The sequence below is a fragment of the Acanthisitta chloris genome, unplaced genomic scaffold (genome assembly GCF_000695815.1).
Source record: "Acanthisitta chloris isolate BGI_N310 unplaced genomic scaffold, ASM69581v1 scaffold4221, whole genome shotgun sequence".
Taxonomy (NCBI): Eukaryota; Metazoa; Chordata; class Aves; order Passeriformes; family Acanthisittidae; genus Acanthisitta; species Acanthisitta chloris.
This window is the reverse complement of record NW_008655337.1, coordinates 7355-32627: the sequence shown is the minus strand read 5'-3', so window position 1 is coordinate 32627 and position 25273 is coordinate 7355. Positions and strand designations below refer to the sequence as shown.

Sequence of the window (25273 nt, the reverse complement as noted above, 5' to 3'; positions counted from 1 at the left end):
TCAAATAATAAATACCACAAACTATTTTACTCATCTATACTTTAAACCAAAGGCTGCAAGTCACTTCTGTAAAGTTCTCTCTGACCATTTTAAGTGAGCTCTGCTTTACTTCCCTACTCACTGATTTTAGAAAGACCTTTGATGATCTAACTAGATCATCTCCCCTGGCATCCAAGGATATCAAACTTTTCTGCACCTTAAGGTGAATTTTGAACAGCAGTATTAATTCCTGGTTTGTACGTGCTTGATAGAGATCATGACCATTGAAACAAACATGGAGAGCATTCCTGTATTCTTCAAGTATATTATTACATTATGCAAGATAAAGCCATTAAACCTTCAAAGGCTTGGACTCCTACACAAAGAAATACACTGATGAAACCAAATTTATTTCCATCTCTAAACCAGACAGCTATTATAAACATCTATCCCACTGCAAGGCTCAGAGAAAAGCCTTATATGAATATAAAAGGCCGCAAAGTTAGCTTTCCTTAAGCAAGCCAACACCTGCTTGAAAAGTGTCTGGATAAGCCATCAACTCATGCTGAGGTTTTCCAGTGTCACTGTCTGCATTGGAAATTCAGAAACACCCTGGCAGAGGCAGCAGATCATAAACATGGAGCACAAATGTTTACCTTGACAACCCCCTGCTCACAACTTCATCTGCAAACACAGCAAGCACTTCATGCAGAGAGCCTAATAACTTCAAAGTAACTGATGAAAACAAGTACACTGATGAATCATGAAAAAAAGCACCTGTAATATTCTCTGGTAACCACTGATTGCAAGTGACAAGGAAAGCAGCACATGCCATGGGGCTAAACTGGGGATGCACATGTACTTCCAATGCTACACCTGCTGCAATAATTACATTTTGTACATTTTACTAATTCTAAGTCATTTTCCCCTTTATCTCTTGGATAAAGAAAAATAGATTCAGGCTGGATCTGCAAAGGTTATAGGGAGAATGGGGACGTTAGAGTTTCTGACAAATTTTCTCATTTTCACTGAGGTCATAGATTTGACTTTTAAAGTTTACTTTTTCCACAAGCAGTAGTTGAGCATATGAGAATTTTTGAAAGAAACACAAGACAATGTCTCAGTCCAACTACACAAAGCAAAATCCAGGATCCCTTGGCACAAGAGTTGACAGTGGTTATAGGGAGAATGGGGACGTTAGAGTTTCTGACAAATTTTCTCATTTTCACTGAGGTCATAGATTTGACTTTTAAAGTTTACTTTTTCCACAAGCAGTAGTTGAGCATATGAGAATTTTTGAAAGAAACACAAGACAATGTCTCAGTCCAACTACACAAAGCAAAATCCAGGATCCCTTGGCACAAGAGTTGACAGTGAAGTGAGAGGATAGGTCACTCTTACTCTTTCCAGCAAAGTCTCCATACCAGTAACAAGCTTTAGGATTTAAGAAGCAATTCTAAGGAGTTCTAGTTTGTTGTCCAATTTAATTTAGGTTGTAGAAAAATAAGAAAAAAATTATTTAAAGTGGCAAAAATTTACACTTATTGAGTCTGTGTGTGTTCTTCAACTTATTTTTCATTACACTGCTTTACCTGGGCAAGTAGCTAATTTGGGGGTGTCACAGGCTGCTGACATGACCAGAAGAAAGCAATTACTGAGTGTTTCCACACTTCAGCCATGACCACAGCCTGGGAAATCCTGTGTCTGTGAAGAAGACAAGGACTGAGCAAAAGACTCTGCCTATGTAGCTCTCGGGTCCTTTGCAGGTAACCCCCAGAACCAAGCAAAATCCTCAGAAGATATGAGTCTATAAATGCATAAAGTTTAAAAAAAAAGAATATGGAAAAAATAATTAGAGGCACAGAGCTGATATTGCTCTTTTCACTGAAGATTTCTTGTTAAGTAGCAGCCAGGCAGGCCTGAACAGAAAGTGTGCTCAGAAAATGAAATACTGCTTGTACTTTGAAATGCCTGAAGTAAACACTTCGAGGCCAAGGAGAGGTCTTGTTATTTCTGCTGGCAGAGGAAGTGAGGTATGAAGTCCAAAGAATGCATTACAGTAAGGAAGATACATTCCAAGTAGATATACATCAACTATAAGAAGTTATCCAGCAAATCATTGAAAGCTACTCCTAATTACTGGCTTTAACTGCTCCCCAACCATGTTTTAATTACCAACACCTTTAGGACAAACTTAAGACAGCTTCTTTCCTCAGGTAAACTTTATGATGTGAGTGCAGACATTGCTACACCATTCAAATGTTATATTATTGAAAAATATAAAAAGAATCTGAAAATTATTGCAATTTCAACAATAACTTTTTAAAGTTATATTCCAGTCCATAAGCTACTTATTGCCCAGAAATTCTTGCACTTTTTTCCTTTCATTACCAAGATAACAACCCAATACTTCTTTCATGCTACCATCAACATGACCTTCTAAGACCTGTTCTCATTTAAATCTTCAATGCAGAACAGAATTGCAACAGCTGCTGGAAACAGCCTGTTAAGAATAATCAGAATGTGTGTTTAATGTCCAAGCCTTATGATTCCACATGGTAGAGCTTAGTATTTACTCTGCCTAAAATTGACTGAATAGAAGCTGAAATATTCATAAAGCCACTAAAGATGTCATGCTGGGAGCCAAAGTTGCCAAATATTGGATATACACACATGCCACGTGCATGTGTATGTTTGTTCTATAAAAATTCTAAAGACTGAACTGAAATCCAATCTCAATTACACCAGATTTAAGCTACAGAAACACATTTGCATGTTTAATACAGATATCTGCATTGTCCTTTATCAGGTAGAGAAACAGTCAAAACTTCTTTTGGATGTTTTGGAAAAACTATTTGGAAAATAGTAATTTCTAGCCATGTTGCCAGGTAGAGAAACAGTCAAAACTTCTTTATCTCAGAAAATAGTAATTGTAGCCATGTTGAAGTGAACAATTAAACTATTTGTGATAGAAATTGTTCAGTGATGCATCTCAAGTATTTTGTAGGTCTGCTGTTAAAAATCTGAAATATCTAGATTTTTTTTTCACATCCTGCAAAATTCTAATTATTCACTTTTACCTTGGATGATTCAAAAATTATTCATTCACCCTCAGTGAGCAGTGGGAAGGATCTGGAGGGAGTTTTGGGGATGGGATCATTTTGGTCATATTGGGGAAACCTATATTTAAACACATGCATACGAACATTTCTAAAAATACTGATAATGCCAGTAAATTAAAATTTCATCGTTACAGTTTCATATACCAGAAAAAAAAAGTCCTGAAGGTCTACAAAACATAATATTGCATAATGAAGCCACTTTGCCCCAGAAATCACTACACATCTATCAACTGTATTCAAAAGGGGTTTCTTGTAGTGAAAATTATTCTTACCATTACTGTTGACAGGTCCAGTAAATCTAAATCACAAACACTGCAACCAGTTTCCCGTGTCCAAGCATTAGGAATATAGTTTCCCAAATAATTCAAGTGAATCTGGTAAATAAATGAACAATTCAGATTAATTTAAGATGCATGCAAATGATGATCTGTACCTTTCAAACAATTCAGATTTACTCATTCAATCTCTTGTACCTAAAGGCAAGTGACAACAAAGAAACATCCAAAAATAGCTGGTAAAAACCTTTTCTTATTCCATCAAGTCTAAAAAAAGAGTATTTCATAAAGATGACATTGCACTTGAGAATAAAAATAAAAGTATTACGAGTCAGAAGATGAGGATAATCTGGGATCTGTTTCAAAGAAGTGTCTCTGACTGATGCTATTTACTAATCTGTAAATGGAAGATATTAAATACAAAACAGAGGGGTCTTACCAACAAAAGCCTTTTAACTATTTGGAGTTAATTCTAGCAATTACTTTCATGCTAATTTATTCAATAACTAGTGAAAAGTTTTTCCAATCCTATTATACTATTGTCTCCTTAATTCTATTCTATAATTTAAACAGAAGAATCTAATCACGTTGACAAAGTGATACATAGCAAAAGTTTCCTCTTTGTTTTTAAAACTGCACCACTACATGCAGAGATGGAGTTTTGTTTAATGCAGCATAACTCAGGGATTAGTATAAAGTGTTCCATCCTAAACTGTATGCCCAACTGCAAAACACAGAGCTTTTCTTTTCACTGGCAAAGTGTCAGCAAATCCAGTGATGATAGATAACTTGAGGATTTAATTGAGGCAGAAATCGCTGTAGCAACATGAAAGAAATTGGTCATATTTCACCACTACTAAGTAATTATAAGCCAAACAGATAAAGGGATCATTAAATTCACCAATTCCAAAAATTAAATACAGTGCAAAAACTAAGCAGCAGCAGTCTCTGGGATATTAATGAGTTTCAAACTTTACTTCACTCCCCTGAAAGATATTTTTCTGAAGATAAGGAGCTACAGTAAGGAACATTTCTTCACAATTTAGAAAGTAGCCATGCCCAATCCTTCAGCCAACAGATGCTACTAGAAGTGATGGACCTTTACACTTTGTTATACAACAAAAAAATGCAACTGCCAAGTACCAAAGCACAGCTATTTCTCTGAGAAACTGTGCCAGGTCCCCTGGACTACTGAATCCTTACATGTGAGCAGAATCTGTTGAAACTGCTGTTTTGCAGGGCAGACAGCTCTACCATGAACCCAAAGCTCATGTGCCATGGGCACATTGTAGGCAGCAATTAATGACACTGAAAACAACAATCAAAGCCAGCCATGGTGTGTACATATATACACACACATGCATACAGATAGATTTATTACTTTTTTTTGCCTAGATAATATTATTTCTATACATGTGTATACACACCCAGGTCTGCAGTAGGTACAGATGTGTTACTGTTTTGTATCCCAGCCTGTCACTCTGGGTTAATTACCCTCTCCTCCCCCTGAAAACCTATTCTTCTGATTATCATGTCCTAACCAGATAGATATTCTTCACCAGCTTCAAGAACTGCTTTGTGGCAGTGATCAAATGAACATAATTTGCTTCTAATATCCCATGCTACAATGAATTTGGGAGCAGAATGAGTTGTTTCAGCAGCAAAATCAAGTCACAGTGACAGCAGAATAACGTGATGTATTATAATGGGGATTTTATCCTCACAATTCCTAATCACATGAAATGGAAATGTGCCATGGTGGTGTGCTAGGACTGTTTCAGGCTCTTCTACCATTGGCTTTTTTGCCTCTATTAAAATTGTGGGTTTGCATGAAAATAAAAAGAGTCACTCACTTTAGTTGGACCATTTCCATGAATGGTGACTGGTAGCGTGTCGTACACTGAATTCCTTGCCCTTACTTTTCCCTCTTCAAATTTCAAAAGGACTTCATCTGCAAATCAACAAAGTCATACAGGAATAAGTTCATAAATAAAAGCTAAAATATCAGAGCTCCATAAGTCCTTGCTGATGCTATCAGTCTCAGTGTTACTTATTTGGAAGCTTTTGTTCTTTTTTGTTATTTTTGTTTTGGGCTTTTTTTCATAACTAGATCTTGAATTCTAAGCTCTTTATGCTAAATAAGGTTCCATCAAACTTCAGTTTGCCATTGGCAGCCTTGAATACTGGAATAAAACCTGCTTTAAAAATAACTCTAATTTAGTGCAAATGCTATTTATAGAGAAATCAGAGATTTTTCAGATATGATCTGACTATAAAAAGTTGCTCCATAATTGGAGGTTAAATGTAAGAAAGCAAATTTGCAGAGATGCCATTTTTCAATTTAAATTGAATTAAGGAAATTCTACATTATTCCACATTCCACTTCATTATGTATAGCCATTTGCTTGACAATATCTAAAATGCAATTTTAATTACCAATCTTACTCCTGTAATTAAGTTTGTGAAAGGCAGATGGAAAAATGGTTCTTAACTCTGTATTTACTGCTAACTTCATTTATTGAAAACTCTTTTTTTAAAATTTAAATCAAATATTTAATCAGTGGGAGAAGTTAATTAATATTTAACCCAAAAGACCTGCAACTAATCTGGTCATCATCATCTTTAAAACAAGCATATATTTAGGGAACTACATTCATGATTGAGCAAAGAAAGTGTTAATAACAGTTAATAAAATATAACATGTAAATCATACACTTACCCACAGCTCCATTTAAGGTCTGGAAAATTGTACATTTGTGGTCCAAAGTAATATTAATACGCTCCTGAAATAAAAGTACCACAGATGTTGAGGCCTTCTAAGAGCCAATGTTTTTACAGTAACATTGCAATTCTACCACAGTGGAAATAAGTAACCAGGCAAAACTACATGCTCAGTTCTTTATTTCACACTGTTATATTTTTCTATATTCCCGAGTTGTGCAGCTGTATAGAAATCAATTATATATGTGCAGTAACTTTATCTAAACTTGCAGGATAAAGTTCATAACTCTGCAAAGGAACTGCAGTTTAGCAGTATAAGCCAAAGAAAATTTGTGTCTTGAAAAAAATAATTAAGGAGTCTTGGCCAAGCAACAAAACATACTGTGTTTCACAATCTTGATACAAAAGCCAAATTTAAGTATCGTGTCAGAATAGAAAACATCAGTGGTTTTAAAACATGTTCCTAACATTGTATTATTAATCCTACTTAGATTCTTACTTGAAGTACCATATTTTCCATTTTAAAAAGGTTGAACGAAGCACATAATCGGGAACACACACTTGAAAACCCTTGTACAGATAATGAAGAGGGTGGTCAAACACTGGATCAGGCTTCCTAGAGAAGTTGTCAATGCCCCCAGCCTGACAAGTGTTTAAGAGGCATTTGGACAATGACCTTATAACATGCATTAGCTTTTGGTCAGTGCCATACTGGTAAACCAATTGGACTAGATGTAGGTCCCTTCCAATAGAAATATTCTATTCTATTTCTGAACATGTATCCAAACAGACCTGGCTTTCCATTATGTTATGACAAAACCAACATGTATATATTTCAAAAATTTTACATCTGCCTTAAGCATTCAAATGATCAAAATCGTTCTCAAAATTCTTCCGTATCAGCTTCTAAAAGTCTTTTTGCATCAATACATTGTCAACTTCCCTTAGTCTTCTTTTTCCAGCATCAGCCTCTGATATCTATCATGCTTTAATGCTGCTATTCAGCAGAGAACTTTGTTAAGCTAGAGTACAGAGAGGTCTTCACCAAAAATTGATGATGCAGCTTTATTTGAACGTGTTTGCACAAAAGCTGAAGACAGGATCTGAAATGGCAACAAGTCAAAATATAAAACACTGGATCAGCAAGTAGTTCAGTGACATCCTGGAAAAATGCCACATTCTCTGGCCGTCAAACCGCCAAGTACATGGGACCCTTATTGAGATGAATGTGTCTGATCATATACCTCAGAGCTATTATTTCTAACAATGAAGCACAACCTGCCTGGATCTGAAGACAGCCTGAAATAATAGATCAAGTCATGACCCTTCAGAAGCCTGTTCATCATTCCAACAGTAGGAACCTCAGGAGAGCAAACACAACTGTCAACATGGCACTCCAGAATAAAGAGAAAGCATTCCTTTTTATCTCCTGGTGTTTTATGAGGAGCAGCATGTTATTTCAAGAAGAAAGAAATGAGAAAGCCAGTTGCTACCTACCCTTGCCAATGGGTCAATATAGATTTTGGTGTAAAACAGCTGGTCATCATCATTATCCTGCAGATTCCACTGCTGCACAATACGATTTATATGTGGAGCATAACCAATAAATCCTGCAACATCACACACAAATAGGTTATTTCTATAAAAAAAACACTACTCTGCCAATGCTGTCTGCTAATCAGGGACTTCACTCTGACTGGGGCCAGCAAAAGAAAAGTATGAAATTCATGAAACTTGGCTCAAAAATCCAGTTTTCTTCCTGTGATATGTACCAATTCTGTTTCAAAGAGTTCATAATTAAGGATTATTTTTATGCTAATACTATTCTAAGAAAAAAAATAAAACAGATCTGTTTAGGATGGTCTGGAAAATGCCAACACATGAGATTAGACTTCTACTGTTCTTACACAGCCCTTCTGTGGAAAAAGTTACATTTTCATCAATCACTTCTTACTGGCAGAGATGCCTGAATCTACTACTGCCAGAAATACAAAGAGAATTCAACTCAAAACCAATATATATTATTTTTAAGCCAAAATAAAAAAAGATAGGGCAGACAGGTGAGGTAAAGGAGGAGCAAAAGAAACTGGGACACACCTAGATCTGCTCACTGGTCAGCACCATGTACCTAGAAGTGACACACTGTGCTCTGTAGCAGTTATAGAGTATCAGTGTATGTATTAACTGCAAAATTATTATCAAGGCTGGCATTTAAAAGAGGATTCCAGAATTAACCCATCACTGAGAATAACAGAAGGAACTCCCACTTCTTTTGGAATAAACTACATAAGCCATGCTGACAGGCCAGGCAGAGCTACCAGCACATCTGCACTGTATGCAGACATCTCCAAGAACAGCCAAGTCAGGAAATTCTGTGACCCAACTCAACTGTGCCTATAAACAGCATGTGCTGCTTTGACTGGGCTTGGACACTATATTGTTTCTGAAGCAACTGGGTCACCCTTGCACAGCATGTCATTGCAATGCACAGTGGCTTGCTAGGCTGTTACTTTATTTACCTACTGCTTACAAGTTATCACCAAACAAACACTATGCAAGTCTGAATGAAAACTTTGCTTGAGCACAGAAGAGGAACTGTTCAAATGTGGAGGAGAGATAAAAAAGATGACAGCAGAACCCAATCCTCAATTTTACACTTGGGGAATTCAGGAACAGTTGGACACACAAATACATAAAACAGGTAACAGAAGCAAGTCGTGTTCAAGAGTTTAATGTGTTCAAGGATTGCACTTGCCTCCTGAGTTCAGGAATCGTTTTCCACTTCGGACAACAGGATACTTATCAGCTAGCCTTTTATCTGGCCAAATTAGTCCATCTGCTGCAAACACCACTTTATGATTAGTTTCCTGAAATTTCTTCAGCAGTTCTTCAGGGCCTCCCGAAAATATAACATCATAGCTGAAATATAAAGAAAATACATCCATTAGATTAGTTGAATTTTCATGTTTCTGTGTTCAAAACAAGTCATTGGAATATTCAAATTTTAAAATGACTCAATTGAATAGTGTTTTACCATCATGTAAAAATTTTATACCCCTCTAGGAAAAAACTTCAATCTATACTATTTGCCCAATACAGTTTCCCCTTTTGTTTTTTAACCTTCTGTAGGAAAAAACTTCAATCTATACTATTTGTCCAATACAGTTTCCCCTTTTGGTTTTTAACCTTCTCATTTGGACATTGTTTTTCCTTGGCATTTTGTTTACATGAAATTGATTTTCCTATTTCAGGTATTTTGAGTTTAAAAAATATTTTTTCCCCTTTAGAAAACTGTTTATGCTTTTAACAACAATAAAAGAAAAAAGAAAAAAGAAAAAAAAAGAAAACTTGACAGAGTAGGACTGAAAGATAATGTAGGTGACTTTCACTGGGAAACTGTAGATGATCCTGTTCCAAAACACAAAAGCACAACAGACTTTTCTGAAAAGACTTACCAAGAACACACTTAGGAATTTTTCAGTAAGGTCTAGTTGCCCATAAACTTACACTGTGTTGCATCTTGCCAATACATAGATTTCTCCCCTTCAACCTATTTACATGTTGATCAGATTTGAGTCTCATTTCCTATTGAGGACAAAGTCCTAAAGGTGAAGGACTTATCTTCAGCAGTTACCCACAGCTGAAGGTCAACACTACTCCAAAACAGAAAAAAACCTACATGGCTTTGGCAAAGATCATGTAAGAATGTAGTATCACAAGCCTAGTGGTTTCTTCTTGTTGAAGCATATCTAAATCAATGCCTCTGAGGGGGGAAACATCCAAACAACCAAACAAAACCTGAAAAAACACACATAAAGTACAAAAATTTTCAGAGTATAAGGTTTCTTTATTTGTACTTGAGATCTACATATAAAAGCAATGGCTTTGGCAAAGATCATGTAAGAATGTAGTATCACAAGCCTAGTGGTTTCTTCTTGTTGAAGCATATCTAAATCAATGCCTCTGAGGGGGGAAACATCCAAACAACCAAACAAAACCTGAAAAAACACACATAAAGTACAAAAATTTTCAGAGTATAAGGTTTCTTTATTTGTACTTGAGATCTACATATAAAAGCACACAGAGAAACATCCAAACAACCAAACAAAACCTGAAAAAACACACATAAAGTACAAAAATTTTCAGAGTATAAGGTTTCTTTATTTGTACTTGAGATCTACATATAAAAGCATGATTCACAGAATGGTTTGGGTTGGAAGGGACCTCAAACATCATCTGCTTTCAATCCCCACACCAGGCAGGGATGCCACACATCCCTGGTTGCTCAGGTTGCTCAAAGCCACATTCAACCTGGCCTGGGCATTGCCAGGAATGGAACATCCACAACTTCTCTAGGCAACCTGTGCCAGTGCCTCTCACTTCAAGGTTCACTTTACAGAGCATGAAGAATGACCCACAGATTAGTCTCTGGCTGAAGCAGCAAAATATTTGAATTTAATGCCAGCATCACGGCCTCACAGTTTCTTCATCTGAATGCAGGTTATATTCTTATTCCACCCAAGTACCTTAGTAATTGAAAATCATCAGCCTTGGTATATGGCAAAGGAACAGTACAGCTACCAAGAATCAAGGTCCAACCTTGACCAAGACTTTTTTTTTTGTAAAGTCTTTTAGCTGGGCTAACAAGGACAGCTATACCCCCACCTGCAGTACACAACTTTTTGCATTGCAATGTAGGACCCAGCAATAGCACCAACAGATCAACCATTACTGACTTATGATACTCCATTATTACTCTTCTTATTTAAGATATCTTTTCTTTGAAGGGCATCCCATGAAATTGGCCTAAGAAAACTGAACAACAGCTGCATTACAAAGGCAAAATAAGATTTTCACTGCAAAGCAAAGTATGAACCCTGGAGAGGAACTGTGTTATATAGCCTACGTAAGTGGGTTTCTTAAAACTCTCACTGTTATGTTTTTCTGTAACTTTGGCAGAAGAATGCATGAGAGAAATATTCTACATTTTGGAGCTTTCCCAGTTTTGCAAAAAAATGCCTGTTTCTGCCCAAATATACAGGAATATACTTTGCTCCCTTTTCCATTCAATTGCTGTAGCCCAATTCAATGCCAGAATGAGCCTGTAGAACGAGGAAGAAACAGGAGACAACGAAGACAGACAAGAAGAGATTTGTCTGAGGCTTTAACTTAATAGCTTATGGCAGGCTGTGCTTCTCCTCTTTGATCAGGTTAGTGCTGCTGCTGCTATGACTTACAGCTGCAGGAAGGAACCAAACACCCCTGGAACATTGCTTCCAAGGACTATCATTGAAAGCCAAAGCTGAGCAACATGTTGAGCCAGCCACAGGCTCTGCTTGTGAAAGGGATATGCTACTTAATACAGCAGAGTTTATAATCCAAAGGAGCTGCTAAACTGCAATGGATATTATGCAGGAGCATTAATCCAGCATGAACCTACATTTTTCACTGATGTTCAGCCCTCTATTTTGTCAAGAGGTGACTTATATGAACCTACATTTTTCACTGATGTTCAAAGCCCTCTGTTTTGTCAAGAGGTGACTTACTGCCACCACACCTCTTCCTGGCCAGGACACCTTCACCAGCCTTTCACCCCTTTCTGCCACTGTCCTCATCAGCTGCTTCTCTCCAGGCAACAGGGAAAACTTCTGGACTCAAATGAAAATCTATAAATCCATAATTCACCTTGTTTACTTGATATGTCAGACTACATTCAGTCTATCCAGCATTCAACTCCTACTCTAAGGGAGGATTCACCTCGGGTCTAAACCACTAAAACTATCATAAAACAGGTCCCAGGACTATCCTTGAAAGTTTATACTGTTATTATGGAAGATGCACATGACTAACTTTAAACAGGACTTCAAAACTTGAGAGGGAAGAAAGGGTGTGGATCTATCCAGGAAAAAGCAGGCTTCCTTGGCAACAGGAAAAGCTCAGATACTCTTTTATTTATACTTCATAAATCCTTCCAATTAAGTAGAAAGCAAGAATAAAACTAACAGAAAAAAAAATAAATCAGAAAGTTTCCACAATCCAAGCCCATTTCCTGAAGTTCCCAGATGGCAGATGTTTGGGACTGAAATCCACTCATCCCTCTTCCTCTTTTGCAGAAGCAAAGCATCCTGGCTCCACATCCAGCACAGGGAAACACAACAGTGACTCGGGTCCTCTAGCACTGATTAAGCAATTTTTGCATCCACAACTTTCATAACAATGAGGACTTGTTAAGGATCACACCTTAACCATTCTGAGATATGTAGAAAATAGGATTATCCTTTAGTTTCTGAAAAATGTGAACACACAAACCCCAGTGAAACAAACAACAAAGAAGCTTCAAAGCTCTTCCACGATACAAAGAGATGGATGTGGGAGTTCTGGATGAACAGACACCATCAATCAATTTATCCAGTCTACACTGGCCATTAGCCAGCTCAATCTGAAATGGTCCAAAACAAACCAGTAGTTAGCTTATGCAAAACTGAGCCTAATTTAAATAGCATTCCATCTGCAGGTATTTTGCTGTCTACACCTAGACACAAGCTGTCCACAGAAGTTCAAATTAGTTCCAGAATTCTGATCCATATAACAAACTACTCAAAAAAAACCCCAACAAAAAACCCCAAGAAACAAAGTTTGTTAAGTAAACAATTCCCTAGAAATTGTTTGCCTAGTTACAGTAAGCAAACCAGACATTTCCTTTCCCCAACCCAAAGATTAATATTCCAAATGCTTCACAATGAATACAATAAAACACATCTGAAGAAAGAAAGATCATTTGTCTTTTGCAAACTTACTGCTACATTGATCAACATTTAAATTGCAAACCAGGATTTATGGAAATGAAAAAGCTCATTAGAAATAAAATATAATGCTAGAATCAGCAAACTATTTTTTTTTCCTATTTGGAATCAGTCCCACCAGCTTTAAATAAATATGTACTTGGGATTATGGACTTCAAGAATTTAGGAGGCCTTAAACCTCAAGAATTTAGGAGGCCTTAAGCTCTGATTTTTCATGGCCAGAATGATTATGGCATCTGCAATTCAATACACATGGTCCTCTGTACTCTTTCATTCATGCCAGCAGATAACAAGTTCCTCTAGAGAAGAAATTATGATGGAGAAGAATTTCAGCTATACCCTGGTAACAATCTGATAACAAATTTGCATATTTTACCATATGGGGAGAAAATAGTGATGAATCAGGATAATAAATTTGAAAACAATTTAAGTAGAAAACACTTGGAAAATGTTTGATTTAGTAAAGAACAAAATCTTCCAAATTAATTGTTAGAACTTTCAGTTATTGCATGGTTAGTAGGACAACACTGAACACATGTGTTTAGAAAAGATACTTTTTCCACCTAAAAAATGCAAAATTGATCATGTCAGTAAGAAAAAATTCAAAAACTGAACATGTACCTCCAAACTATGTTATTTTTGCAGTCAATTAAGCATACAAAGAAAATATTCAGCACAGTGAGCTTCTCTTATAATGCCTATTTATAAACTAGTGAAGATGATTTAGAGTTTTGGTTTTCTAGGTCTATCTTCTACTCATCACAAGAGGTAAAATTCAAACAGAAAACTGAGTAACAGCTTTGCATTTGCTGCTAGTTTAATACTTTCATGAAGTGTTAACTTATGCAAAACAGCCAACTAATTTTTCATAAAATGCCAACATCCAACTGCTTTCTCTCTTGGGATGTACAAATCCTGACAAAACTCTACTTTGAAAAAGTGTCCCTAAAATTCTTCAGTTGTCAAATTTTAATAACTAACTAAATAAAGCTGGTTAAAAGCTGAAAGAGGATTCTGAAGCAGACATTCCAACGTGACTTGGTAACAGCTGCATGAACCCATGTGTGAACATCTCCAATCTTGCACTCAGCTACCTCTCCAAGGCTGCCAATCTGCAACTGGGACTTCTGATTCAAGACTTGCTCCCAGGCCTTCCTTGCAGTGATTATTTTAGAGCTGTGAACTCACTTTGGTTAACACTAGCATGGAAGAGCTTGGCAGCTGCTGTAAAATGGGTTCTTAGCTGCTCTGATCATGCTGTTGTCATAGGAGCAAGAGGAGAAGGCAAAAAAAAAAAAAAAGCAGAGGGAAGCAATGGAAAAAGTGTCATTGGAACATGTTTGAGCTCCATGTTTTCTGTGGCAGGGAGAAACCTATCTTGCCTCCAGGGCAGATGTTCAAGCATAGCTGTGCTGTGAGCTGTAATCTGGCACCCACATCAGTACTGTCTCTCCATCCTTCCATCACACAGACACCACAGGCACCAGGGGTACATCTGGCACCAAGCCTCTTGTTTCAGTTCTCTAACATGTAAAAGAAGTTCTCCTGGTAAGTGCTTCCCTCAGGGGCCCATTTTCCAGCTTTCTCCATAATCACTGTTCCTTCATGGAACAAGATTATGTCTCTGGTCCCTACTGGCCACTTTACTTCTGAAGCTGCTTTTGCTCCCCCTCCCATCCACACTCCCAGCCTGCAGCCATGTCCTGCTCTCACTGCAGCTGAACAGGGAGAGGACAAATGCTTGCCTAAAACCCTGACAGCTCCCAGTAACATTTTTTTAACCCCCCTGAGGCAGCAGAACTATAAATATCTTAGATCTGCAAATCTGTTAAAAAAGTAACAATTGCTCCAAAAGCAATCGACTGCTTTTATGAATGAATGAATTTATAGAAGCAGACTCAAATAAACAGCAAAGGGGAAAAATAGCATGCAACTTTCAGTGTGTCACAGCACCTACTTTGGCATGCCTACCCAGACTAAAACAAAAAACAAAACAACCAAGTTTGCTCACCATTCCACAAACAATACAACTAAGTCCTCTTGATTGGCATAGCTTTCTATGCCTTCTTTCAACAGTCGAACCTTCTGCCCTCCACCAATAGAGTTAGGCAGCTCACCACCTTTCCACTCTTCACCTTTTCCAAGAACCTGGAATAAGAAAAAAAAAGACACACTTTTTGCTAGTACCCAAAACCATGAGGCCTTTTTTTTTTTTTTAAGCAGACATTGAAAACAGATGTTAAAGCAGAAACAACACATTAAAGCATAGCAAGGCTGCACTTCCAGCATCATAAGTTTTCCATGTCTGAAGCAGCATTTAGCACAATGACATCACTGCAAAAACATGAGACATTTCTTAACCAAATAAGAATCAAGCAATTGCCTGCTACTGCCATTTATTCAAATGTGTGTCCTTCAGGAAAAAAAAAAGAAAAATCTAGTAATAGTTTCACAATTTGTATTAGAAAAAACATTCTGAATGAGACCTTTAAAAGCCAATAGAATCACTTGAGGAACAGGAAGCTCAGGAGATCTTGGTGGATCAGGGCATAAATAATTCAATTGCAAGTCCAAAAAGGGAATGACAGGTTCCCCAATACACAGCTTGCTGCTAAAGATCAGCTAAGAAGAAAACTCCTCTCCAGCCAAGCATTATAGAAAATTACATGTCAAAAAAAAGAAAAGAAAAATAAACTTTTTGAGGGTTTTGAACATAATGTTTTTGGAACTTATAAAACCTGGAAGAACTATGTATCATGGCATTGTGGACAACTCTGCAGAGCTAACAGATACATCCAGAGCTCAGGCTTCTCAGATGTTTTAGTACAGCTTTATCATACTAGTAAAGTTTCGCTCAGTCCTTCGAATTCAGTGGTAGAAGTCAAACTTCAGAAACCCAAATAATTTCCTATTTATAGTGCAGACACTGTGGCAAGCACAAAAAATTCATAACACCATCTGAATTCCTGGATTTTTGTCTTGGCAGAACCAATTTGTGGGAAAAGTTTAGAAGGTTAGTGCCCTCCCTTTTTCCCAAGGTCATGCAGAGGCCAACCTCAGTATGTGACATACAAAGACATGGAGCAAGGCAGAGAAGACTGGCAAGAATGATAGAAACACACTGTCCTCTCAGAGAATTACAGGTTCCAGGGAAACACAGTGAAATTTTGAGTTGTGACCTTCCCTCCTTCCTCACAGCAGGGAACCAGCCCTGCTTATGGAAAGATATCCAAAGCCCTTGGAGTGCACTGCCCCTTCCAGAAGTATTCACTCAAACAAAATCAGCCACACTGAAAAGCAAGGCTATATGATAAACCCTGACAGAACCTATAAGTGACTGAGGATGCTGATCACAAAGCTACTAACCTGTAAAGCAGCTCCTGAGGCAGTGGAAGCATCTCCCTCCCATTAGTGGTTCAGAGAGGGATGAGCAGGTAAGCAAGAGGGAGAGCAGCAAGTGCCCTCCCCACCTGCCCCCAAGCTCTGCAATGTTTTACGTTGCCCCAGCATGAAAGAAAGCTAAGGCAAGGTCAGTTACCATTGCACTGCTTCTGTCTTAAAGCATATACAAAACCAAACAATGGTACAAAAACATCCAATACCTTCACTGTGTAGTTGAAGTGCTTTGCAGTTCGCATGAAACGGTGAAACCCATCGGTTTCTTTAGTCGCTACAGTAAAAACTAGTAGTTTATCTGTGGGAGAAAAAGAAGGAACATGTATTAATATTTTTTCAGGCCACAGTTTATAACAAAAACTGCATTGAACAGCATTGGAGCAGGGGGCTTTATGACTTGCCTGTATCTCATTCAAAGACAGGAGGCAAATACACTGTCATATTACAGGTGTGAAATATTACCAGACAAGAACTTCTATGGACAAGGGTGTCGTATTTAGAATTGTCCACAGGAAGTGGAAGAAACAAAACCTATCTGCTCTGGAAACAGCTAGTTCACAAGACATGAAAACAAAGCCAGTATGACTACTGGACAGGAAGGAATCTTCAACACAAAAATAACTTACTACTTTTCAGTCTGAGCTAATCCTGTGACCTAATCACAGGACTGAATAGTGCCAGAGAACTTCACCCAATCTCAGTAACTCCCCTGAAAGCCAGTGGTTCATACTCCTCACGGAAACAAGACAAAAAACCAGCCAACTATGGAAGCCAGTCCCCCAACAGACAGTGTTTAGTTCTTTTAAATCCTTGGGCAAAGACCAAAGAGCAAGGGGTTTGCTTGGTTGCTGATTTTATTCAGAGCCTCTGTAAATTATAGCAGTGCTAATTTTGCCCTCTTACTGCATGCAGGCAAATGACTGTGCAACCAATTTCCTTTTCACATTCCAGAGCTTCTGACACAGTTCAAGTGGGGTCATGAATTCCCACTAAACAACTTCCCAATTAATTATTGAATAACATTTAACACCCTATGCAATAAGCTGCATAATAGAACCACATAATTTGAAGCTATGAGAAGGATAGTAGTCCTATCCAAAATCAAGTATTTAAACAGACCAGCCTGGATGTGAGAGTACACTGCAGTTCCCCAATTCAGCCCAAGTTCAAGCAAAAGCTGCCTTCTAAACAAAACCCAGGAGATCAACCCTTACAAGAAAATAAAATTAATTGCCTATAATGAGTATTCCAGACACAGTGCCTGTTGCTGCTTCAGTTTCTCTAAAAGCATCCTGGGGATTTATGTTTACCAGCCCAGTAACACGTGCTAGAAGTGGCTGCTGTGAGGAACAGTCCTATAACCCTTCAGCCTTGTCCACCATCACAGGCTTAGCAACCCTCAGACACCCAAGACACCATCCTAAGTGTATTCAAATCAATCACCTCTTGCCATTATGTTTTATGTGACACCAGCAAAATTAACACACAAGATCATGACCAACTTCCCAGTTTGAATAAGAAATGCACCTTGCAAGTTACTCATGCAATACCTTGCAGCCAAGTACCAGGATATCTCATGTGTACCTTTGCTCAGTCAAGAAAATAATAACTGCTGGAGCACACATAGTTTGTAGAGAAACATAAACCCCCTTGTTCTAATGAAATTCAAGTCTGTCCAAAGCAGCCACAGCAGTCAAACTGTGGAGACTAGACTCAGGAGACATTGATAATGTTTCCAGTGAAATAAGGCTTAAATTCAGCTCTAGTCAACAGATCACTTCCAAGAACACTTGCACCAGGTCAGACAGGGGTCTGCCTAGTCCATTCTCCAGAGTAATGGGGTGCACGAGGAAGAACAGGGATGAGAAAAGCACAGATGGTGCTTTCTCTGCTTTTTCTACTGGTCTCGGTTTAAGGGTTTCCCTGACTTGGAAACTCAATCTGCTTTGAGACTTTTATTCTTACCTAGTCACTCCTGGAACAGATGTAACCTTTAAGCAGTGACAGGACTACCTGCCCAGTACTTACACCACCAGAACCAATTTTCCATGCCTTGAGCAGAGTTTCTACAGTTTTATCTGACACTGCCCAAGCTCTTCAACTACAGACAACATTTCTACTTGCCATCCCCACCACACACAATTTTGTGGATTTGTCTCACATCCTGCCATAGCTTTTTTCTTTTGCTGGGAGGAAAGTTGTTCTCACTCAACAATCCTAGTGAAAATTTTAACTGCTGGCTCTACTCAACCAGACTGATGCTCCTGCAAATATAATAAACAGCAAAGAAGAAACTGGAAATATCTGTAATGCTTCAATCAACTCAACTTGAACAACCAAAAATATTGGGAAGACACATTTGGAAGATAAATTGTTCCACCTTTTTCCATCTTGAGTGCTAGCAGACTTTGTAAGGAAAAATCAGAAGAAAATCCTGCAAGTACATCTCAAAAGGGCAGAAAGACCTTCACAGAGGATTCCAGTACAATACATCCACAGACACAGTGACTCACATACAGACAAACACAGCAATAATTGTTCAATACCTCCAATTTATTCTAAAGGTCATGCAGTTTAAAGTAATTCCACAGAAGTCACCACAGAATGAATAAAGACCACGATATCTTAGACTATGAGTAAAACAGAACTGAAGACAGAGGACAGGGTCTTCCTCTATGGAACAGATTAAATTATGACTATTTTTTGTTCAAGCACTGCATTTTCAAATTACAGGTCACTGGAAAAATCTAATCATGCCAGTCTACATCACCAAGCTAAGTGAATCCATTGTTGAAAGTTTCCTAGGTGACCAGTCAGTCACAGACTATAATCAAGGAATTTGGTTTGGAGTAGGTGTATTTCACACCTACACCTCCCTGAGGAATGGCAACAGCAAGGATTTCAAAAATCTGTACTTGACAATGTGATGTAAATGACAAAATGTGGGCTGCATCAGATTTCTTCCACAGTCACTAAGTCAAAGAAAGTATTAAATCAACATACAAGTACAGCTTGGCAAGCAAAAAATAATCTACTGCTCTTTATGGGATATTGTTACTCTCCCTTAATAGAATACACATTGTTCATGTATTTCAAGATTTACTATGGAGCCTGGTATGTTACTTGACTTTTGTGGAACAGGAGGAAAGAGAATAACGTTTCAAATCATAAGGGATTTCAACCTGAGCTGTATAAAATGAAGAAAACTAAGCAGTCAAATAACAGTTTATATGGACATGAAACAGCAAAAGAACCCATATTGCACTGACAGCCAATGAAGCAATCTAAGTAGGCTGCCTGAGTCAGGTCTGCAAATAGTCACAGAACAAAATAAAGCTATTTTTCAAGGTATTAATCACATTGGAAATGTTTTAACATATTTACACATGGCCAATTTTTCAAAACTACAGATGAAGACATCTAAAAGGCTTTATTTCCATGTCTCTGTTATACCACTGATTTTTAGGTGCATGTGGTACTTAAGTAGTTTTTAAGTGCAGCAAAACTCTAAAGGAACTCTAAATGCTATAATTAGAGTTTCTTTACAGATTTCTTAGTCTTTGTTGGTTTGGGTTTTTTTGTTTGGGTTTGTTTGTTTTGTGGGTTGAGTTTGGTTTTTTTAAAGTAAGCTGTGCCTGACCAAAGAGCAGAGAAGCATGCTTTTATTCTATATATAGTGTGCATGGAGAGACAATGCAAAGTGCATTAAATGGTAGTTACCTTGGCTTGTTATAGAGGGTATTATGAACCAAATGAGGAAAGCAGAACCATTCTCCTCTAGCTAATACAACATTGCAAAAAAATAAACCTAATTCTTCTAGGATACTGAGGCTTTATTTAGATGTGACAACTTGTACCACTTTTACTGGCAAATATCTCTAAAAGCATCATGGGAGATGCTTCTTCCAGCAGAATTGAGTAAAGGGAATGCTTCTGACCACTTGGAATGCTAGGGCTTGGACAGTAGGCCCAAGCCAGAGTTGACTTATAGATGAATCCTGTGAATGAGACTTCTTTGTGCTAGTTAACTAGACCACAATGTAGAACACAGATTCAGATAACCTTTGCATAGGCTATATACCTGTTCTAGGCCATGGTGCCTTCTACAAAATATCTTCTAGATAACCTTGGTACAGGTTATATACTTGCCTGGGAAATACTTCCAAGGTCATGCCCTGTCTATAATTTATCTTAGGAAACTCTACCACCCATGTCCTGTGCTCTGGCCAAGCCCTGGCCTCTGTTGGTCAGAGAGGAGTACCAACAGGTGTTACCCACACAAATGATAAAAAAATGCAAGTTATTTTTTGCTAGCTAATTTGGCCTATAAAAGCTGGATCCTCTTGCAGCGACTTTGGACACCTTAGCTACGAGTGTACCCACTGCATAGGACTTCCCAATAGCTGGGAAAGGCTCTCCAAATCCTTGCTGCAACCAGGGGCTCCCCAGCAACTGCAGGTCTGGACACTGATAAAGTATTAGGACAACTGAGGATGTATTTTTGTTAATCACTATTCTTTCCTGTATGTAGTAATGATTAGGTGCATTATCTTTCTTATTGTCTTGGTTGTTGCTTTTGCTGTTTGTATAAGAGCTTAGTAAACTAACCTTATATGCTATTATTCATTTTTCTACTATCTTAAAACACCAATAGTAAAATAAACCTTTTCTTTCTGTTGGTGTGTGTTATTTCTGTCGTTCCCATCAGCTGGCAGAACACCACTAAATACTTTGCTAATTTCTTTTCAAACTTTATTCATTTTGAAAAAGCTATTCCTTGCTCAGTACATTTAGTTATAACAACCTCTTAGAACACTTGTCCCGTTTCTGTTTAGCAACATGAATTCAAAGTGACTTTTAGTATCTCACAGGAGCATCAATGTGCAAGTACAACACTCCCAAAGGAATAAATTTGTTCGAGGTCCATTTTCATTTCAGGATGTGTTCAGCTACATGTATTTCAGCTGCAGCCACCCACAGTGTCCTTGCTGTGTGGAGCAGGTTTGGCCCCACCACAAGCCCTGCTGGTGCAGATGTTCAGGGCTGCACCAGAGCTCTCCCCACACTGAGAGGTTGACTGACTGGCCCAGAGTCCCCAGTAACATCTCTGTACTGACTCCAGGGCTCCAGCTGTGCAATGAAGACCTAGGCACAGCAGTGGAAAGATATCTGCAATTACTTAGACCCCAAGCTACCACTGTGGCACAGTACTCCCCAGTGGGAGCACCACAAAATCCCCACAAGGAATTCTAGCTACAGTTAGACACTGCTGCTGCCTCACTATCTATTTCGCACAAACCCTTCCCTCCATCGAGGTGTCCACCCTATGGAGCTCTGCTGTAGTGTCTTACAGACAGGCTTAAGCTTGACAGTTTCTTAAGTCTGACTATCCCCCACATATAAGGGAACAAATACACACTCTTCCAACAGTAACAGCATCCTCAAAGTGCAAACATACATGAAACCAACAACACAGCAGGTCATCACATTCCTCCCCACTGGCAGGGCACTGGGATGCCACAGTGGGTACAGGCTGCCTGGCAGGGCTGGGCTCCCCCTGCACACAGCCTGCCAGAGGCATCTTGGCAGTCACTGGAGGGGATTACCAAGCCTGGCATTTATTTCCACAAGTCAAGTCAGTTTGTGTAAAAAGGAAATGAAAACCCTATACGGAAGTTCAACAGGAAGGCACGACAAAAAAAAAAATCTCTCAAGCTCTCACAAGTCAAGTCAGTTTGTGTAAAAAGGAAATGAAAACCCTATACGGAAGTTCAACAGGAAGGCATGACAAAAAAAAAATCTCTCAAGCTCCGTGCCAGGTATGAGGGCGCTGGAGTTACTAGAGTGCAATTATTCCAGACAGATTTCCGATAGTCATATGCACAAAACAGCTGTTCTGTTTTGAAAACAAGCCTGAGAGAGCATGCATTTGGCCAAGGAAAGTATATCCAGTAGCAAAGAGAATTCATTTTTACATGCAAATTAGGAAACCCTTTAGCACACAAGTTGTGAAAGACAACACTGCGTGTAGAACACATGCAGCGCATCAGAGAACCCAATGAAGGTTTATCAAAACATCTCACTCCTCAATTTTTTTGCACTGCTACCTTCAGGGACCTCATTGCATCCTAAATATTTATTTCCAGAAATAAGAACAATAAACCAGAGCCTCTGTCTTCAATGAACTGCCAGACAAGGTCTCAGCCAGGAATTGCCACGGCAGGACTGCTTTAAGTAGCAGTGACCTCTCTCCTTGTATCCCTGGCAAAGAAGCATGCAAAGAACTGCAGTCATTCCTCACACACCCACATGGTTCTTATTCATCTTGAATGACCACTGACAGAGATTACTACATAATTTCTACCAGGGGCTGTGGGCACTAGTGTAGTAGCTTCAGAGCAGCCAAAACTGAGGATATTGCTCACAGCCACATGGAAGCTGAAATTTAGTCCTTGGATTCAAATAACATAGACTTCTTTGGAGTAGAAGAGAGCTGGAAGATCAAAGGACATCTGTGCATGGTACCATGTTATGACATTAAAATCTATCTTTAAAACTAGTGTTTTATAATGGTAAACAAGTTATGTTTGTTACTTGTAACACATTTTTTATCCATGTTCTAGTGTCTACATAAAACACAGTCTACTTTCCCATTTGCAGATAACATTCCACCCAGAGCTGGTCAATGGAGTAATGATTGTGTATCAGTCTTTCCACTAAATGAGCAAAGTTATATATAATTGCAAAATAAATCACCAGAAGTTTTCAGTAAACAAATAAAAATGTTGCCAGAGGCCATTGAAAAAGCTTGGGAACTGAAAGCGTACTAGGAATACCCCCAAGGATTAAAAAAAGCAATAAAAAATGCACACACACTGGCAAAGAAAGGTCAGGTAGTACTAAGGCATAGGTTAGGCAGATACCTGGAAGAGAAGATGGGTGAGATAGATACCTGGATGAGGCACAATGATGCATCCAAACCCACTGACTAAGTTATGTAAGTTATGCCTATTATGTCTCCTGCATCTCTGGAGAAGTAGGAAACCAAAAGGATATAGATTCCCACAAAACAAACAAACAAAATTAACCAACACAAAAAAAAAATAAACAAAACCCAAGCAACCTCCAAACTGGATATAGCTTGCTTTTATACTCCACAGGAGCATGCTTTTCTATCACTGGAGAAATGCAGTAAAGCTCAATATAACTGAAAAAGTGTTTTCAGCCTGGATTCCTCTTATCATACTTCAAGAGCACAACAACCAATTCTTCCATATGCTTTCAAGACAAGTTGAAGCTCTGCAGACAGCTAGAGAGGCACTGATTGTGCCAACAGCAACTTACCTTCCCTGCTTCTGTGGACTCAAGACTGTATGCTCAAAATCCAAAGAACCATTAAGAAAACTAAACTACCAAAGAGCATTTCCAAAATCCAGATCTTTTAGCACAACACGATCTTCCACTTATCATTCACAAAGGCAATATTAGGCTTCTCAAAAAGAAATTTGAATTTTCCCCTGAAAATAGAAGTTATTGCCTAAACCTAAGATTCTATGTAAAAAAAAAACAAAAACCCTTTTAAAATCCACATACTCTGAAATGATGTCAAACAGCTGGAAACAGGAGAAACCCATCATATACAATGTAACCATGATTATAAGTTATACCTACAGACATATACTTGGTTAATGTAATCCAGCAGCAAGCAAAGATCTTAAGTACACAACAAGAAAAACACAAGCTTTAAACATATATATCTATCCAGTGTGAGTTTTTGACATGCATATGGTCAAAGAAAGTAGTAAGACAAGAGAAGAATTTCTGGTCAAATAAAACTATTGGCATAAAGAGAGAAAAGACAGAGCCATCTGACAGCTGTTTATTTCCCCCCTAGGATTCTTTGGAAACACAACAATGTGCTGAAATAGCAAACATGGTCATCTTCTTTTCTCAGGAAATAAATGTGTATTACACCCCAGGAGGGGGAAAGATGACTGGGGCATAAACAATACTACTTCATATTTGGAAGTTCTGGGGGTTTTTAGTCTGATCTTTATATAATACAGTCAACTTCTGTTCTGCACAGAGCACTGCTGTATGCCTCCACTCATCCCACACTTCACTGCTTCCCAGAGAAGCAGACTGGTTTCAAAGTCTCATTAACCACAGCCATGATCACATTGTAAGATTGGATTCTCTGCAATTCAATAGTATGGTTGGATTGATGCTAAAAAAATAGCCTTAGATGGGAGACAAACTGTATTTGAAAAACTCATGAAAATCGGAAAGTGCTAACATTTAAAATAAAAGATGAAATTAGAATTAACAGACAGCAAGTTAAGAACAGTCATGGATCACCAAACGTTATACATACTGATTTTCTATACCCATACACATTCTTGCAAGAGAGAGAAAGCTTTCTAAGAACCAATGCTTGAAATGCATCTTAAAGGCCAGATTTTGAAGAAGCAGACCTTCCTGTACAGACCTCTTCTGAAAGCTTGGACTGTTTTCCTCTGTATCACAAGCCTCCCTTTAATCACTGCACTTCAATACACATCTTACCACAAAATACAGAGTAGCACAAGCATTATTTATGTCATTTCCAAAAAATTATGAGATTCTTCTTGGCTAGCTACTAGCAGACTTGTAGAAGTCTTTCTTTTGAGGGTATGAGCATAGTTATTGCAGAACTAATGTAGTTACGCAAGTATCACTTCTGCTACAACCCAATCTTCATAATGGTTCAACATGCAGAAAAAAAAATACTGCTGCCTTTAAACTGTTGCAAACAGTCTATGACCACAACTGGCATTTATGGTTATCAGGGATCACTCAATGCATGGGCTGTCCATGGATAATCCTTCCTGTGCTCCACCAGGTTATTTGCAAACCTTGCTGAAGTTACAGAGCAATAGCTATGGGTATCAAAGCTGCCAACACTGTTCCCAAGCCAGGGAATAGAATTAGTAAAGGC

General features: G+C 38.3%; 1 protein-coding gene across 1 annotated transcript in view; it reads right to left on the bottom strand.

The window, feature by feature from the left end:
* Positions 1 to 16594, bottom strand: part of PLOD2 (procollagen-lysine, 2-oxoglutarate 5-dioxygenase 2) — a gene marked incomplete at its 5' end in the record, with an annotated part of 35702 nt that extends 19108 nt beyond the window's left edge. Inside the window, 7 exons of the mRNA XM_009083849.1 lie at positions 3374 to 3475; positions 5230 to 5327; positions 6096 to 6159; positions 7595 to 7707; positions 8853 to 9016; positions 14912 to 15048; positions 16503 to 16594. Of these exons, the coding sequence (XP_009082097.1) occupies positions 3374 to 3475; positions 5230 to 5327; positions 6096 to 6159; positions 7595 to 7707; positions 8853 to 9016; positions 14912 to 15048; positions 16503 to 16594 (770 nt within the window). The remainder of the gene's footprint in view (positions 1 to 3373; positions 3476 to 5229; positions 5328 to 6095; positions 6160 to 7594; positions 7708 to 8852; positions 9017 to 14911; positions 15049 to 16502) is intronic.
* Positions 16595 to 25273: the final 8679 nt, after the last annotated feature.